Source organism: Anneissia japonica, unplaced genomic scaffold (assembly GCF_011630105.1).
Source record: "Anneissia japonica isolate Jap-2015-1 unplaced genomic scaffold, ASM1163010v1 scaffold287957_len1322810_cov207, whole genome shotgun sequence".
In the NCBI taxonomy this organism is placed as follows: domain Eukaryota; kingdom Metazoa; phylum Echinodermata; class Crinoidea; order Comatulida; family Comatulidae; genus Anneissia; species Anneissia japonica.
The window spans coordinates 362,442-381,600 of NW_022683022.1; the positions used below are offsets into that span (position 1 = coordinate 362,442).

Consider the following 19,159-nt stretch of genomic DNA (forward strand, 5'->3'; position numbering starts at 1 on the left):
GAAAAAAAAGAGAGAAAAAGAAAAAACTGATAGCCCAGAATGCCTCAAATGTTATGTTCGTGCGTCTAGAACACAAAAATTTCGCGGGGGCATGCCCCAGACCCCCTACGACTGTGTTGTCTCAATCGGCCCAACTTTCGGCCCCCGCTTCCGGCCCCCCCTTTTGGACATTTCTGGATCCGCCCCTGCTTCGCGCCCCTATTCAGCACCCCCAGCTAGATACGCCACTGGAGCCAGGGGAAACGCCCCGGTGGGTTCCGGGGAAGAAGCCTTATGTACAAAAAAAATTCGTATTTAATTGATTTATAAGGTTAACAATTTACAATTAAACATACCTATGTTCATAAAAATAATGTTTAGTATTAATTGTTATTCTTTCCACATTCTAAGTTTTGAAAAAGTGGGTTTTGAACTATAAAGAGACCAGGATAGATGAATGGTAAATAGTGGAGAAATTGGTATGATCTATTGCTGTGCTGTTGATACTATTGTCACACAACAGGGACTGGCGGATTTTCCAAGACTGTAATTCAAACATGGAATATTTATCAAAAAGTACCAAAAACATTTTAGAACTTTAGTGCACATAATATTTTTTGCATTTAAAACATTAACAATTACAAGAATAGAGCGACGATAAATTCGCCCTTGTTATAGTTCGCACTAAATGCATCCGCTCGAACTGTCATTCGCTCGAATTGACTGGTTCTGGGTTCTGGCCATGGTTCTGGCCATGTTCTGGCATTCCCTGAGTTCTAATGATTACGTAATTAGTAAACAGCTTAATTGTAGTTACGAGATGTTTTGTATTAAATATAAATAAAAAAATACAATTAGTCACCTCAAATAGCATAATATATTTACTTTATTTTTATACTGTATATGGTCTAACAATTTTATTTAAAAAAAAATCTACTATCATATATAAAGATGAATATTATTTAAAAGCCAAAGTTGAAGCAAGTCATGGGAGAAGCGCCCATCAACACAAACTTTGAGCTCCCATCGATCAGTCGTGATATGCGGGTTGTTCTTTGTTTAGATTTTCATATTTTGTTTCTGGTATGAGCAATACTGGTTCAGATACAATGAATGAAGTAAGCTTCAGTTTGGATAATTATTTTATATATGTTATTGCAAAAAGTTTCTACGAGTATTATTTTTCCAGGCCTCTACTAACTAGGCTTTAGGCCTAGGCCTACAAAATTACTAGGCTAGGCTAGATAGAGAGATGCCATACGCATGCATGGGTCTACCGTGTACGTGCTGCCGGTGCACGTTCGGCCTTGCAATAAACCTCTAGCTAGACAGCTCGTACCCCGAAGTAGATCTCGTGCTTAATAATTGAGTTTAAAATAGCAATTTATTCACGGATATAATAATTAGAAATGAATAATTATAATATGTAAACTTCTATATTTTATATTTTATTTTTGTATAGTGTTTTAAAAAGTCAGTCAAAAGTAAAACTTTATTCATCCTTCTTCAACGAAGGAAATTGAATGTTCAGCAAATTGTTTGTTTTTGTAACCGTTAATTTGGTATAGGTTATGTGTGTGTGTGAAAATGTTTGAGTAAATATATGGATACAACTTTAAAAAAAAAAAAAATTAACAATTGCAGACAGAAAAAGAAACTGTGCCAGAAACTCAAGAAACTGAACCCAGCGGTGAAAGTTCAACTGAAGCACCAGACAAAAAGAAAAGAATGTTTTCAAAGGAATGTAAGTGAATCATGTGTGACACAGTCTCTAAATAAGAAAAATAAAATTAATGCCCTTGCCTTGTGGCCAGACTATATAATAAGGCCTGCATGGAGAATATAGAAATCTGTCCATGCATTTTGGAAAATGAGGGCCAATTTCTGCTTAGATTTTGCCAAAAATTGGGCTTGGACCTATTTCTTAATAATATATAAACAATGATGGAGTACTGTACTATTTATGATTCTGTGCACCTATTTTCTTAGCGATTTTCCATGCAAATTTGAGGTATCATCCCCTGAAAAAAAAAAAATTACAGTATAGCCTTGTGGCAATGATATAATCATTCAAACAATTTTTCCAAAATATTTTTTCAGCAAACCCCTAGTGTACAGTACCTTCTCCCAATGGCGTATCTAAGGGGTGCACCCCCCAAAATTATATAAAAATTTCCTTACAGTATATCGTATGTGAAGAAGCCGAAACTAAAATAAATAAATAATAATCCTTTGCTGCTGCATGCTTTAATTTGTTGTCGTACCTTTTCAGTGCGGTGCATGATGTATGGATTTGGTGATGATCAGAATCCTTACACGGAATCGGTGGATTTACTGGACGATTTGGTCATGGAATTTATAACTGAGATGGTATGTGCAATTAAAGTGTTGTTTGATTGCTGTAGTGTAAATAAACATTTAAATATTGTTATTTTGTTGTTATTTTATTTATATTTACTATTATTGTTATTATTTCATTTATATTTACTATTATTGTTATTATTTCATTATTGTGTAATAGGTTGTAAAATGCTAGTGACAACTTCCGTTTTAACCGGGGCTATAGAAATTTAAAAATCAATAATAATAACAACAATAATAATAATAACAGAATTAATTATTTTAACTGTTTTATGTTTTCTAGACACATAAAGCAATGGAGGTCGGTAGACGAGGGCGTGTCCAGGTGGAAGATATCGTGTTCCTTATTCGTAAAGACTCAAGAAAATATTCCAGAGTTCGTGACCTCCTTACAATGAACGAAGAGTTAAAGAAAGCGAGAAAAGCATTCGATGAAGCAATATATTGAGGTAGCAGGCTAAACTCCTGTAAGACTGATAATGAACTTTTAGGAGATGGAAGCATGCTACATTTATACTGGAGGATTTTAATTTTGTGGAGGCTGTTGTGCGCAGTGGGAATGGTTGGTTTCCCAAACTCGAGGTCGGGTTGTTGATCCTTCGCAGTGCACTTTATATCTACATTGCTTCAGTCTACCAAGCTGTACCAGCAAATTGGTGGGAGTAACCTGCGGTCACCAGTGTCCTACCAAGGGGATGCAACACACTCTCATCCGCTTCATGCTACTTGAAACTGGGGATAGGCTCCAGCCCTATGTGCCCTAGTGACTCGGAAAAGGTTTACATGCGACACTCCTCTAAGACTCATAATGAACTTTTAAAAGATGGTAGCATGCTACATTTAACAATATAATGAATCTAGCACTTTCCACCATGTGTGACTTACATTGTTACAAATGTGTAGCATACTACATTTTGATGCTACACCGATAAGAAATTTATTGAGGAGTATGTAGATCGTGATTTCTTGGAATAATGATGTTCATCCCGTCATTGCATTGCACAACTTTTTACAATTGACAATAAGACAAGACGCTACAAACATGTTGAAATGAAGTTAGAACATAACATACAATTTTGTGGATATGATATACACCTGATTTTCATGGTAATCAATTAACAGTCAATTAGTCAGTATTTTTGAAAATATTAAGTATAGTATAATGCAGATTTTAATGAGCCGAGAAGTCCGAGAGTGCTATTTCTGGCCATCTAGAGGCCCCTATTAAAAAATAAAATCCTTAGCTGGGGATGTTGCATGCTAAAGTTAACATTAGGGAGCTTTCGACTGCACGACGATGGCAGACCGTAATGACGTCACTAAAAGTCATCTGCGCATTCAAGTTTTCGTTGCATAGATTCTAGGACGCAATTTGACCGAATCTATGTATGCCACGTAAAAAAAAAAAAAAAAATCCTACAGCCACCACTGCATGTGTAGTGGATAAAGAATTGATTTTCATCAGGTGGGATAGGGGCAGTGAAATATTGACATTGGGGACTGATGGGTGAGGGCAGTCAGGGGTGCTAGTAGGCAAAATAAGGTGTTACGAGGTGATTTTGTACTGTAACTACAGGTACCTAAATGTGTTTTTTTTTCTTAACCACCAGTGGTGGGGAATAGGAGCTAAGGCACAAACCTTTTGTGTGCTACATGCACTTCATCAATAACGAACAGCTATGCACGTGTTTCCTCTAGAGGGCTGAAGTGCCAGTTTATATACGTAAAAATAAATACTTTATGGTGACCAAAATGTAGTCAGCTCTTTCTTTTGTCTTTTAATAACATGTATGTTTAACAAACATATTTAGAAAGAAGGAATTTCTTGTCAAGAATATTTTTACAACCAATAACAAATCTACTCAATAACAATTAAATATGAACTATGTATTGTATATTTGTGTGACTTTCAAACTTTGCAAAAAATATAACATTTATAGGAAGCAAACAAGAATCAAGAATTGCTACAAAAAGCTACATTAAATTTAGTCATGAAAAAAAAAACCAACTAAACCTTTTTTTAAAATATTCTACAACATCTAGAATTACGTGCCTTCTGTCGAATAATAAATATATACTATACTGTACAGTGCTATTGTTAAAAAGCAACTTATCTAATACTGTACGTCATTAATTTCTTTCATGAATATGTGAAGTACTATTTAAAGGCAACCTGTAAAGCCTGGATTCCATAAAACCACTACATTATCACTACAGGTTCTTTACTGCAATCGTTATACTGCGCAGCTGTTCACAGCGTAATAGGGAAGGCTCACAGATCCGACTGACCAATCAGCGTTGCCGAAAGCTGTCGGCGATAGGGTGTAGCGATTTTGTGGAGACCAAGCTTAACCCAATGGTTTTGGAAAACAACGGTAGTGATTATCCCAAAGATAAAATGACCAAGCACCATTCAATGCCATGTTAACAACATGAAAAATATAAATTACAACAAACTAAATCCAAACATTCACTATTACATGAGACACAGGTATGGCATGGGTATGTCAATATGCAGTGTGGCCATGGTGTGACTATTAAGGAAAGTTTTGTTTTTCTGAGCATGTGCAGATTGTGCTTATCTGGCTCATTTGCATAACAATACTGCACATAAGGCTAATTCAAGTTAGATGGCTTAAACCAGCCAGCTTCCTATCCTGGTAACAGTTAAAAGTCCTTGGTCAAACGGCAGTAAAATGGTGGCTAGACCTGATGACTGACATCGGCCAACCAGTGCCTGTGGAATTTGTTGTGATGCTTTGCGATCGGATTCTATGGTAATCACAACGGGTAACAATTGCTACTATTTTCGAACTTTTACACACAAAAGCGATTGGTTGTCGCAATTGCTACAACCGATCGTGCAACAACCAATTGCAATGCGATGCTATTCTGAATAGGGTATTAGATCCCATATTTGTTCATAAGTAACATAATACAATTGTATGAAATGTACTACAGCAACTCTCACTATTCCAAATATAATTTGTTGTAATATTATTATTTAGGAAACATTGTTTGTCTTGTCATAAAATTATTATATACTGGTCTAAACAAACAAGAGAACTAATGATGAAACCATTCAAAGTTGAGACAACAGATGAACAATCATCAATAGAAAAAAAGTTGCCAATGATGAAGATGACGAGATGTACAGTATACAACAGTTGCAAACATGTTGTGTAGATGTATAAAGCACTTGTGAACATGTCGTGTAGATGTATACAGTCGTAGACTCATTGACATGTCATCGGGGTGTTGGTGGATCCCCTTCCTCCATAGGCACTGACAGAGTATTGATGGCCTTCCACACTTGCCTGCAAAAATCACAATAAATATTTTATAATTATTTATTTTGTATCTATATTCTCATTTTTCATTAATATTTAACTTATATCTAAATATCAAACATGGGACAACTGCATAACATTTTAAAATTTTCTTAAAGTTTACTTTTAACAACAATTTCACAAACCATGACAAATTTACAAAATAACATATTACAGTATGAAAGCATACTCTGTTGTATATCGTTTGGGTTGGGCTGTACTTGGGGGGCAAAACTTCATCAATATGGAGGGTACTTTGTAACTGCAATGAAAAGTGCTATAAAGTAACAAGTCTCCAAAGGTGCAAGCATTCATTGCATATGAATATACGATATTGAACAAAAAACTAACCCCTTCCCTTAGAAGTAGTGTTCGGGGCATCTCAATATCAATGTGAGGCTCAATGCAACCAGCGGCGTATCTAGGGGGTTGCGTGGGGCCTCCTCCAAAAATTACTTGTGGGGCCCCCCACCCACTATTTGCTCCCCCAAAAATCATGGTCAAGTAGTTAAAAATCAATTAAAATCACCTATTTTACGAGTTATCGCCCCTCAACTGATCATCGAGCCACTCCACTTCACCTTCGCGCGCCCCCTCCCCCTCAGCACCCCCACTATAAGACTAAATAGATAGATAATCTAAATAGATAGATAAGCCACTGAATGCAACGTGCTCTTGCATACTTTCAGAATCTTGGATGAATAACAGATAGGTATTATCATACAAAAAGTAACTACAACCTTGAGTATTTATTAAGGGAACCACATCACACATTGTCATACAGTTGTTTTAATTCATATTTCATAGACATATTTTACCTGCTCTCTGCATCTTCTATGCTTGCTTTTTCCATGACTTTCTCAATGTCTATTTCCAGTTGCTGCGGATAAGAAGTACACAGGAAATACATTATAATTAGAACTACTCTGACAACACCATCTCATAATAATAATGTGAGAGCCTTTGATCTGAGGGACATGTTATCATACGACGATGAAAACAACGACATTAACAACAACAAAAACAACAATGTATTAGAGATATATATACAGATGTCTGTACTAGGAATATATATGGTACTGGAAAGAAGAGATTACAAAAAAAGGAAGCAAAACAAAAACAGTATTATGAAATTACATATTAAAATTGACATGCTGTATAGCTACTGATGCAGAATTGATTAATATGCATATTGGTTGATGGATTGATATATTTATGATTAAGTATTACAAGACAAATTAATAATGTGTCTTGTGTTCAAAGGCAATTATCATTTTCATAAACGGTTTTTAATGTTCATCTTTTGTCATTTTAAGCCCTTTCCATTGTGATTTAATGATTCTATATGAAAATGGCAAAAATACTGTACCCAGTTTTCTCTGCACCTGGGGCTTAGCCACTTGGGCACTATGAGGGTTTTTCTATAAATTCTCCTATGGTCTCTGTTGGAAATTTCCCACCCCTCAAGTGAAAAAAAAAATCATATTTTTTAAAGAGCACAAATAAAATTAATGCATTTGCTGTTCATGGTGATTTAATTAATTTTCCTAGTCATAGACAATGTAATCAAACTAAAAAGGTAAAATTAATTGGTCTGGGATTCAAGGTCATTAGGATACTGTCTTGTCTTGGTTTTCTTGGATGCAAACACTCTACCCACAATGGATAAATGATGTCAACACTGATTGCAAGTTCTAATAAAGATTAACACACAAACTTTTAATCATCAAATTGTTTTCCTTTTTTTCAAAAAAGTACCTGGCATATAGATCTAATGAATTGGGAAATATTTTTATCAACATGCAAGTTAAAAAAAAATTAATTTAATCCTTTTCTCTCAGTCAGTAAGGATCTAGACTTGATATGGTAATTACTGCAATGTGACAGAAGCCTTGGATTGATTGATATTAAGAGTTTGTTGTTGTTCCATCTTTGTCATCATTTTAAACAGAAACATACAAATCAAACATCAGATCAAATGCTAAGGGGATGGGGTTAGAATTACATACACTGTACAAGATAATAATCTCAAAATGCCAACATATATATTTAGTTTCTACTCTTTCTTCAGAGAAATGTACTCTAGTTGGCCAAAGGGAAAAGTAGTATGTTTTATACTTTATTGAAATTAATAAAAAAAGAATGATACAAAGCTACAGAATATGTATGGTTAGACATATTTAATAAAAACACTTGTTCATACCGTAAACCCTTGAATAGAAGCCCTATGGCCCTTCTTTTTTTGGGATTCTTTTCGAGAAGGGCTTCTTTTTCAATTCAAGATTAAGCCCACTGTGCTTCTATTTGAGGTTTTACGATATTTAATACTAAACACATTATCTTTCCATGTCTCTTGACAATGAATAATAATTACCTCATTAGATAAAATCAGCCAGATCTAATACCCGATTTAAACGAGAAATAAAATTTCCACATCTTCTGTGCTGGGAAATATTTAGCATGCATTCATGTGACGGTATTTAGAATGTTATAAACTGAATTACATGAAAACACTGGTATCTTGGTAGGAATATTGCGGAAAGTCTGTAGCTCGTGTTCCATACAATATTTTGTCTTAAGTGATTCAAGCATTGTGTGCCAGATACATTTATCCTATAAAATTGGTGAGTTTTATACCGAAAGTGTTATTTAAGGTCAACTCAGAAAGCGACAGCTGGCATAAATTTGCCGACAGGGGCTCTAACATGTCCGACAGAAGGGTGCGAAGCAAGGGGCCAACTCAAGCCTTGGTCAGGGTTTTTGGAATAAAAACAATCTCTGGAAGGGTTATTGGGGAGAGTTTTGTATGGATTACTATGGCCCAAATTTTTGCTTTTAGACTACATTATTAGGTATTGGCAATCAAAATAACATATCTGGATATGCAAATTAATATTTTTGATCTGACAAATTATTTGTGACATCGGATGACGGGGAATACCCCCACCTCCCGTTGGTGCTACTATTGCATACACTGTCCGAGTTGGCCTTTAGATGTGAATGAATTAAGTCCTGAACATAGTAGCAAGTACCTGAATAGTTTTTTCAAGGTATTCGTTTGTACTGAGAACCTTGAGTACAGCTATCTCCATTTCTTTGACTCCATGCTCCAGATGTTTGCACACTGCACTCGGCACATAATTTTGCTGTATTTGTTGCCTCTCCTCTTTCATATCTTCAACGAGCTCTAGAATTCCAATATGTAAAGCTGTGATTTGTTGTTCGAAGCTCTCTAGCCCACTGTCCCTGCGTGTGTTCAAATCACTTTGTTCAACTGCTTTTACATCTGGCAAGGGTTCCATTGAAAAATCTGCTTTTTCATCTTCAACAGAATTCCGAAGTCTATAAAGAAATAAAGTGGATTGATTACTGAAAATATATATCAAGTGTGTTAGATTTTTATACCATGCTTTTATCCACATTTATTGCATATGCATTACTTTTTGATAGGCTGATGCTGTGAAGGAATCTATACTTGATGCTTTGTCATTGTTTAATGTTTGGTTTGGTGTCTGGATTTAACGGTTTTCACCAATCTCTTTTCTAAGAATATGAGTTTTATATTTTTCATTATTTATTTAATTTTGTTATTATTTATATTTCATTATTGTACCTGTTACAATCAAAGTCTAATTAACTACCATTGATAACTTCTATAGTAAAAAAATCCTATATTTTCTGACAGGTTTCCATTGTTTAATGTGTCATCAAATTTCCGTTCAGTCTCTAGCTGCAGAAGCTATTTTAGGCCTAAGTACAAGTGTTGATTGAGCTTCTGCAGTATTTCATTAACTTTTCAAGGTAATACCATGATTGAAATTAATAAATCAATAATGTAATCACAATCCATTTAAAATGCACACATCTTCAAATTTACTTATAACGATTTAATTGTACTACTTGAATATTTGTCAATGCATTAAAAAGAACATTTTCAAATTGAAAATCTTAAAAAGTTGGATTGAACTTCCAAACAAACCAAAAATTAACTAACAGTTTTACATTGAATTTTCTTTTGAATTTGCTTGTGTTGTTTTCTTTCTACTTTGATGATTTGTTTGTAACTGTCAGGGGCGGATCCAGAAATTTTCAAATGGGAGAAAACATTTTCCGAATAGAAGTGAGTAGTGCAAAAAAATTAGTGAAAACTGGGGGGGGGGGGGAAGTGAAAGAAGGGTAATTACGCCCCTTTTCTTCCCAGTTTTAAATATCAAAAATCTGTATATCTAACCGCTTCTAAGTTTTTCGTCAAATATCTTTTTTGTGTCAAACATCAGTTGTACAACATATTTAAAAAAAAAAAAAATTTTCCTACAGTCCCTGGCTTTAAAGAATCTGCAGCACAAGAACTTACGAACATTCAAAAGCAAGCACTTTTCAAAGAAATCATCCAGGAAGGCTAAGTCAGGGAAATAGGGAGCCACAGAAAACCCTGGGGGGGGGGGGGGGTTTGGGGGAGGGGGGGTTTGATAACAGAATGTTGAACAGTGGAAAGTTCGCAAACACTTGGCAAAGAATAGAGTGCCGCATCCACCAATGCTACTTTATAATATATGTAATAAGTTAAAAAAAAACTGAAAAAAATCTTAAAAACACATGGAAAAATTCAATTCCATTTAACGTCCTTAACAAAAAAAACTCAGGTATGTACCTTTTTTCGGTATTCCTTTGCAAGACCTATGATTAAGTTCAAAGTAATTGCGTTAATATTATAATTATAGTATTATCTGTACACATATTTTAATTATCAGCAATGGACATTAGTGTTGGACACTTTTGTAATTAATCAAAATGGCTGAATGGAACCGTATGTAATGTGTTCACACGCAATATCTTTCTGATGATTATAAAACAAGGAACGTGCAATCTAATACACGCTGTTGTAGTTGGTTGTAACCAATTAGATTAGATTTTAATGGTGCAGTACTAGAGATGCGACATTTTGACTTGTTGTTGCAACAAAATTGTAACTAAACTGCTTAAATATAATAGAAATGGTACCTACAGTATAGAGCAACATAATTTGCTGCTTTCTCAAAATTGCTAAAAAAAATTGTTTTTATATTAAAAAAAACATCCTTTAGACGATCATTATATTTATCAAAAGAAAAGCCTCTTAATGTGCAATTAGTAACAAATGTTACTCTCGGCGAGAAAAGAGAATTTTTCTATGAAGATAAAACGACATTGTTACACCCTAACAACTACACCCACTCAATCAGTTACTTTCATCTAATGCTTGAACCTACTGCATAGTATATTAGGTACTTAAAGTGAGACTTCCCTTTCAATCCTTGTTTAACAAACTTGCTGCCCACCAATGATGATAATTTCAAATAAAAAACTCTTTTTTTGCCAATTAGCGCACCCATGAACAAAATGGAAATTTCAGAAGAAAGAAAAAGTTATTTTTATTACGTCTGTCGCTAAAGATAATAAATAGCAGAAGATAGAGCAGCTTCCCAATATAGTGGGAAATCTATTTGAAATGCTTACATGGAGAGCAATTTAATCTGGTCTGCGCAGCAGCGCTATATATCAAGAGGTGCCGCTCAGGTTCGTTTGTTTCTTGTAGTTTTCGATATTAGAAAATTATTAGCAAATTGAAGTGCGACGTTTAGAAAATTAGTTCAAATTGATACCGTAGCTTTACAAGGATTAATAAGCCATTAGGAAATGTGTAACACTAACAGCACTTACATTGTAGAATAAAATTTAATAAGATTGTTTTTCTAGCAACAGCATTTAATAGAAAATCACCATGTTCAAAATAAATAATTGTCTGATCAGATCCAACAAAAGTAACTCTTGAGTTCAATTTTCTATGAAGTTAAATACGACACTGTTACCCTAACAACTACATCCACTTAATCAATTACTTTTATATAATGCCTGAACCTACTCCATAGTACATTAGACATGTGATTTTAAATAAAATGATAAAAAGACTAACATGACTAAATGTGAGTTATTTATAGTTCAGATATAACTAAAGTGCAAAGTTTAGCAAAATTAGTTCATTGTTACATTATGAATGGATGGATTTATTCGGTGTAAACACCAAGGATAACCCACGAAAGTCCGAAGAAGACCTATTTCCAGTGTATAGAGCATTTAATTTAAGTCTACTTCCAAGCAGTAAGAGATATAATTAATGTATCTTGCTTGGGAAGCAAATGACATTTACCGTAAATGCTTGAATAATAAGCGCCGCTCTTCAATGAGCACCGCACCAAACATAATTTTTTCCGTTAAGCACCGGTCTTGAACAAGCGCCGCGGCGCTTAATTGAGAGTATATAATATTACCCTATGTGTAATGAAACAGGGTTTTAAATTCAATGTATACAGTGTTAATATGAATAAATAAAACAATGAAGACACAAGCATTTCTTATAAACGTTTTTTTTTTATGATAGGACCTACAGTATGATAGGCCTACTGAATTACCGGAAAACGTGAAATAGGTAACATTGAAACGGGCAAAGAAAGCGCCACGCCAATATTTTTTATAAGCGGCGCTCTTGAATAAGTGCCGCACTGAAGCCGCAAAAAAGTTTATATGTCCTGCGACGCTTATGCGAGCATTTATGGTAATTATGATGCAATAAAATGGTATAGACACACAAAATACATTCTTACATCCTCTAGAGTGAGTTCAACACTTTTAATTTCCTCCCTCGCATTTGAGAAATTATCAAATAATATATATATATGGAATTTCTTCAATTTTAACCGATCTTCAATAATTTTAACATAAAAATTTGTTATCGATTTGAAATTAATGAAATGTAAATAACAGAAACGAAAATAGAGTGCAGTTATTTACCGTTGATTGTCTTGTAACAGTTGTTTAGCTTGCATTTCTATCTGTTGTACTGTGTTTTGCTCATGTTTAACTTGTCCCGGTATTGATGTACCGCTGGCTGCCAAGCCTCGCACTTGCTTGTACAGTACTTGACTTTGCTGTTGAGGTTGAGTGTCTAGCAAGGAGCCCATATAGATATCATATTCACCCTTGAGAGACAAAATAAAATAAAATTTCTCCATCAAATTTTTTTGCCCTCAGAAGCTAAAATAAAAATCAAGCTTGATTGACCCAAATCTTAAAAATTATGATTTTGAATAAAATCATATTTCCATTTATTTGAATATTGTTGCTAGCAGGCCCCAAAAAAATGTTTGTGCCTTCAACCATGAAAATTATCTCACTAAAATTCCTCCAGCATCAAATGTTATCTGTACAATATAGCCCAACAGTTTATTTTTTTAAATTTTTTCCCCCAAAATTGCTTCCAGGACATTCATGGTGCTTCCAGGACATTCATGGTTCCTCCAACCGCTTGTCGCACACTTTTTCCAGCTCTGGTTGCTAGGTCCCACAACTCATTGGTGTTAAGGTATCAGAACGACATGTGTTTGTGTGCCAAACACATATTCTTTGACCTGTCTTGATTGGTCAGTTATTAAGCTTGACTGACACTTCGGAAAGGTCATTAGGTTTACGTCCAAAGTAAAGTGAAAAAATAAAACTGCCAGCTAACTAACAGACTCTACACTGAATTTCAAATATTTTTTGTGTATAGTTGTTTTTTGTCTAATCAGGGAGTTGGTCTAATCAATCACTCTTGTTTAAGTACTACTGCCGCTGTTGTATGTTTAATGGATAATTATTATCGTAATTGATAAACATTATATTTCTGTTGTTTTTATTGTCCATGTACGCATTGTCGATTCATTTACGATGCAATACTGACCACTAAATGTGTCATGTTGTGTCAAATGTTCTCAGCCAATCACAAGGCTGAATTATAATGGGAAAAAACATATATGAAAAATATATTAATTCTCTCTGATAAGGGAATTAAAAAGAAAAAGCAACTGTGTGCAAGGCAGGCCTTCTTCATGCAGTTGAGATATGATATACTTTTCCATAGAAATTTAGAGATGATTCATTAAGTTTTCCACAATTCGCCAGGAAACAAGGCTGCAAAAAGTGACGACCGACGGTCGGAGGCATCATGTATATCTCGGAGGAATTTTAGGCAGAAAAAAATAAAATAAATACATTTTTGGGGATTAGTGTATGACAGATTGGTGCTGGAGTTATTTTATCAAGACAACTTTCATGGTCGGAGACACAAATATTTTTTTTCCAAGGCTGGTCAGAAATATCAGTTATCCATTGTTGATTATTATTTACAAATTATTTTTGAAATTGCTAATTTGTAGTCGGTATGTTAATTAATATTGTTAATTTTGTATCTAGGATCATTTTTGGGGTGGATTTAGGGGGCCGGGGTGGCCCTAGCCCATCCTCCCCCTTTTTCGAAGGTTAAAAAAAAAAAGAAACAAAGAAAAAAGAAAAAATTGATCGCCCTAAACGCCTTGGAGGTTATTTTCGGGCATCTAGAAAACAAAAATTTCGCACAGAATTCCCCTAGACCCCCTAGAGTGATGTTATCTTAATCTTCCCCACTTTCGGCAACCCCACCCCTACCCCCCTTTCGGACATCTCTGGATTCTGTCTCAATCCAGCAAGAAGTTTAAACGTTTCCCTGCAATTCCTCTGAATTTTACTTAACAAAAATAAAAAATTAAACAGTTAAGTATGACCATTAACAATGTTGGTACTAGTTCTTTTTTAATTTTAGTAACATGACGATTATTAAAAAATTGTCCTTGTGAAGTAAATTAAAATACAATTCTACAACCTTTGTATGGGTAAAAAACATTAAAATTAATGCATGAAAATACTGTAATTTTCAATAATACAACAGTTTACATATTTTTAAAAATTATTATAAACAGCTGTAATGTCATGCTTTATGTCTGTGTTTGTTTCAATTCACTGAAAAAGAAAATTAAAACATCAATACATTTCACATTGGCAATAAAAAACAAACACAAATGCTAAGACTTCAGCATTTCTCATTAAAAAAAAAATAAATTACTTGGATTGAGTATGCCAGTGTTGGCAAAATTGTGTCAGCATATTCAAAAAACACAGCTATGAAATGGAAACTATGAAATAATGCACAAGATAATGTAATTACTTGTACAGTATTGTTAAAAGCTTCAATTAAAAGCCAAGCAAGATACTACAGCAAAGATTGATGTCAATCTGTAGGTTTCAAGACTACGTTTAATATTATTAGGTGAATAAAAATGACCAACACATGTATGACACAAATAATTCAATTGATTGTCTAATTATTGAGATTGTTGCTGATCTGAATTGTAATTAGAGGCACTATTGAAGCTGCATCGTTTGGAGTCTTTCACAGCCATCCTTAAAATTTTAATTGAAATGAATGTGGACCTACTTGAAGAAATTCTATCATATTTATATACAGTGCTTTTTATATTTTTATACAATTTATACTTTTTTTATATATTATTTAGTCAGGACTTTTTCTACCATCTAAAAAAAATTCCCCTTTCCAGGCCTCATAAAGAGACTTGATTAAAGCATCACCCATTCTGTAACTGGTGAGTTACTCATTGCTGGATGCGAATGAAATAACAATTTTTTTTAAATAAATAAAAAATAAATCTCATGGATAAAATATACAGTGCAAGTCTGTTGTGGGTTGTAATGTTAGTTAATTATGTCTTTACTCTGTCTGTTTTTAAATTTAATATCTTAGTCATATTTTGGTTTAAAGCAGGAGTTTTTGTATTGAACGCCAAGCAGCAGTGTGCTGAGTGAGGCCATTTATTGTGGCCCTACAATACAGTACCCTGGCTGTTTCCTTCAAGTTTCTAAACTTGGCCAATAAACAAATTATGCCCACACATCTTAAATCCAAGAATTACCCAAATTATTAGCTTGAACCATTTCAATATTTGATGTCATTAAGTCTATTACATCAATTCTCAACACTGTGTAACCTATTCTGCCATGTAGTGTTTGCATTTAATACTAAAAACTAATTTACAAATTATGAGATACATAGAGCTTCATAATTAAATTAATTGAGAAAAAACATCAACATTGCCTATTGAATGTGACAAATAATACGGAACTAGATAAGCCAATATTAGTAAGAGACCAGAAAATGATATTAAGTGGTACAGTTCAATTCCTACCTTAATAGCTTTCAAAATCTTTGAGAACGTTGGAGTATCTTGAAGCATGTCATCCCAAATGTCGCTGTACACTTGCAGGCGATGGAAGTTAGGAGAGCTCATCATGTGTCCCAGCTCCTCTAAACGCTGCCAACAATAAAAGCTTTTCATATTCATAATTATTATTCAAAGACTAATCCTCTAGAGGGGGCTATTTAAAAATCTTATGCATTGTCATTTCATGAAAACATCACTACACAGAATTATGAGAACTAGGCCTATATATTTTGCTCTGGAAAATATAAAAAGAAATTTAAAAAGAGTGCTTGTTTATCATATTGTACATCTGACCAGTAGTATATAAAGCGTTATTGCGTGGTGATGACGTGTTGACACGTTGAAACATGTTGTTAATTAGTTTCGCATAATTTTTTTCAGGATAAAAACAAAATTTTAAATTTATAAATAGGATGGATGGTTTTAGGATGTAGTAGATTTGGAGGAAAAATGTGGTAGATTCAGAATACAGTACATAACAAATGCAGAAAGAAATGAACACAAATACAAGCATTGAACATGACTGAACAGAGATGAAGAGGGGAAGATGAATGGATGAGAGGAATTACTTTATTGTAGGATGTAAAAATGGAAATAGTACTACTGTAGGCAGTGAAAGATGATTTAAAATGTTAGGGATAAGATTAGAGAGACTTTAGTTGAATGAAGAAAAGCAAAGCAATCATATTCAATGTACCTACATCAACAGACCTGAAAATGCACATTACTGTACAATTTAATTTAAACTAAAATGTAGTCATACAGTAGATTGGTATCTTGTTTACAAGATAGTATGCCTACATTTCTAAACAGAGCATGAAGTATTCTACACATTTCATTAACATAAATGTGCATTCACATCGGATCTGAACCGAAACTCAAACCAATTTTCAAAATGCGCTGTTTTGATTTTCTCATCGGTTGAGTAGGCCTTCTGGTCCGAAAATTCAGATTAGATGTGAATGCAGCTTATAAAAATTAACCTGTTGCAGTTTTCTTTCTAGATGTTGCACAGCCTGCTTTCCCGACAACACACTTTGCTCCCTCGTTTCAGCTTTCCTCAGCACCGTATTATCGAATTCTCTCATTTTCGCAAACTGATCCTTCTTCGTAATGGCACTCAAATGTGTTGATAGAAACTGCCGTTTCTCATATTTTTCTCGACGCTCATTTTGAACCAGAGAGAGATCAGTCAACTGTGATTTTCTATGAGTTTTTATACCACTGACAGGAAGCATCAAATCCGGAACATCCAGTTCCTCGATGTACGCACCATCGCTTATGTATGAGGCAACAGAATTTGGTCTTAATCTACTGCCGGTGTTTTTTTCTCTGTTAGTTGTATGTCCTTTATTATCACTATCGCATGAAGCCGTCTGAAGGCCTTCTTTCTGGCTGCCTATTATACCAGGCAAGGGAAGGCTGCCCGATGTACCAATGCTGAAGTCATATAAAGCCTGCGTCATGTATTTCTCCTTCTCTGCCGATCTTCTAGGAGAGGGGAGTTTACTAGGCTGACGCAATAATGTTACATCTTCGGAGTAGCTTTGCCATGGCTTATGTGTCGCCACCTCTTTTGGCTTTCGTAGTCGATTATGATTTAAATGACCTGAACAGTATAAGTCAATATCACATTTGTGGGCAACATAAAGGCCCTCCAATACATCATGTAGTCCTCTTTGATCTGATGACATTATTACTTAACATCACATGGCTTGCAAATTAAAAATGTTCAAAATGATCTGAAAAAAAAACCAAAAAAAACAAAAACATATAGGCCTATTTAGTTTTAGATTCAATATAGTGAATATCTCTTTAACACTTAATGCAATTCAGAGACTAATATTGTATTACATAATTTATGGTCGAAAATAAGCGCCACTATATTAAATCATATCTGTACAGTGATGATTAGTTAAGCAGTGGCGGACCGTCAAGGCAAGCAAGGTATGCAGGATGTATACCCTGGCTAAAACAAATAAGAAGTGGGAATCGGTGATTAGGTGAGGGGGATAACATGCAAAATAATGTGATTTGAGTTGATTAAACTACTTGAGCATGATCTGTGGGCAGTGGATGGGTGAGCATTTTTATATAGGGGGATCCTCCTAGATATGCCAATTACATAGCATACCCTGCAATTTACCCTACGGTCTGCCACTATAGTTAAGATACACTCAAACCAATCATATGGTGCTTTAAACACATTAGTACCACTATTACTGGCTAGGTCTAGTAGTATGCACTGCGACATTGTATAATTGCGTTAGGTGATGTTGTAAAGGCCATGAACTTGCATCCATTAACAACTGATTGTCTGCTTCTTCCAACAAAAGCTGTTACTTACCTCCCCTGTTGTATTGTATACTCCCTCACCCTCCACCCCGTAAAGTAATTTAATTATGTGGAATAGCTCAAATTTGCGTGGAAAATCACTAAGAAAATAAATTATTGTAATAACTCATATATAGCTTTATATCAAGAATAAAGAAATAGGTCAAGGTCTAATATTTTATTTTAAAATTGGCACGTTCTTGTTCTTTTTCCTCATTTTGAGTTGCTGATGTTGTTTCAAAGCCGTTTCAAACTGTGCATGCAGTATGCAAACTGAGTAAGGGTTCTTTCAGCAATTATTGTAAAATGTGACATTTAATATGTGCTCAAGATAATTTATGATTGAACATATGGCCTAATAATGTATATACGGTGAATACTGTACAACAATTTCAATGTTTTAAGCGATCAGAAAATCTGCAATGATAAAAGACAGACCATGTGTGTGTGGGAAACGGTCGGTATGTAGCACACAATGGGGGAAAAAATTGCATTTACCACTACTAAATTTTTCAAATTGTGCAAAGAAGTCTTTGCCTAGCGAGTTTGCAAACTGTGCAAGGAAGAGCGTGCACAATTTGACATCCTACAGACCTACTGTACATTCCCAGCGCAGGCCCTAACTTACATTACAGTCTGGTAATCGCTACATATATACACGTAATAATTTATAGGCCTAGCCTAGTTTATTAGGCTATAGTCTGTATAGTACTAGGCCCTGTAGGACCTTTTATTATCATGCTGAGTTGGCCTTCCCTGGGTGGGTGGGCCGGTAAGCCTGACTAGCTAGACCTAGTAGTACTAGGCCTAGTAGTACAGGGCCTAGCTAGGCTACACCCTGGATGGCATAGATTGTATATGTTGTACTCTTTTATTAATAACACTCCTCATTACCAAATTTTACGTCATTCAATATTTAATTAAATACCTGAAATGCCTGTAAACGAATGAAAACTTTAAGTTCAATGCCTGCTGTAAGCGTAGTCGTAGTTACCATTTGCTACATACATGTGCGCGAGAATATTATAG

General features: G+C 34.6%; 2 protein-coding genes across 2 annotated transcripts; one reads left to right on the forward strand and one right to left on the reverse strand.

The window, feature by feature from the left end:
• The first annotated feature begins 962 nt into the window (after positions 1-962).
• Positions 963-4,093, forward strand: LOC117119029 (transcription initiation factor TFIID subunit 13-like). Its single transcript, XM_033263866.1, has 4 exons — positions 963-1,097; positions 1,624-1,723; positions 2,252-2,349; positions 2,624-4,093. Exons 1-4 carry the CDS (start codon positions 1,065-1,067, stop codon positions 2,786-2,788), a joined length of 396 nt encoding a protein of 131 aa, XP_033119757.1. The 5' UTR covers positions 963-1,064; the 3' UTR covers positions 2,789-4,093.
• A 12-nt stretch (positions 4,094-4,105) lies between these two features.
• Positions 4,106-19,159, reverse strand: LOC117118957 (uncharacterized protein C6orf118-like). The gene is made up of 7 exons (XM_033263741.1): positions 19,059-19,159; positions 16,780-17,538; positions 15,761-15,886; positions 12,498-12,685; positions 8,702-9,011; positions 6,488-6,549; positions 4,106-5,657 (listed from the first exon to the last, which is right to left on the reverse strand). Exons 2-7 carry the CDS (start codon positions 17,488-17,490, stop codon positions 5,588-5,590), a joined length of 1,467 nt encoding a protein of 488 aa, XP_033119632.1. The 5' UTR covers positions 17,491-17,538; positions 19,059-19,159; the 3' UTR covers positions 4,106-5,587.

Bases quoted from the DNA above. Each gene is read 5' to 3' on its own strand.
- LOC117119029 (XM_033263866.1), top strand. From the start codon at position 1,065: ATGAGCAATACTGGTTCAGATACAATGAATGAA. The intron at 1,724-2,251 runs GTAAGTGAATCA...GTACCTTTTCAG, and splicing joins AAGAATGTTTTCAAAGGAAT to TGCGGTGCATGATGTATGGA. The intron at 2,350-2,623 runs GTATGTGCAATT...TATGTTTTCTAG, and splicing joins TGGAATTTATAACTGAGATG to ACACATAAAGCAATGGAGGT.
- LOC117118957 (XM_033263741.1), bottom strand. From the start codon at position 17,490: ATGTCATCAGATCAAAGAGGACTACATGATGTATTGGAGGGCCTTTAT. The intron at 15,887-16,779 runs GTTAATTTTTAT...TATTGTTGGCAG, and splicing joins TAGAAAGAAAACTGCAACAG to CGTTTAGAGGAGCTGGGACA. The intron at 12,686-15,760 runs GTAGGAATTGAA...TTGTCTCTCAAG, and splicing joins AGATTTTGAAAGCTATTAAG to GGTGAATATGATATCTATAT.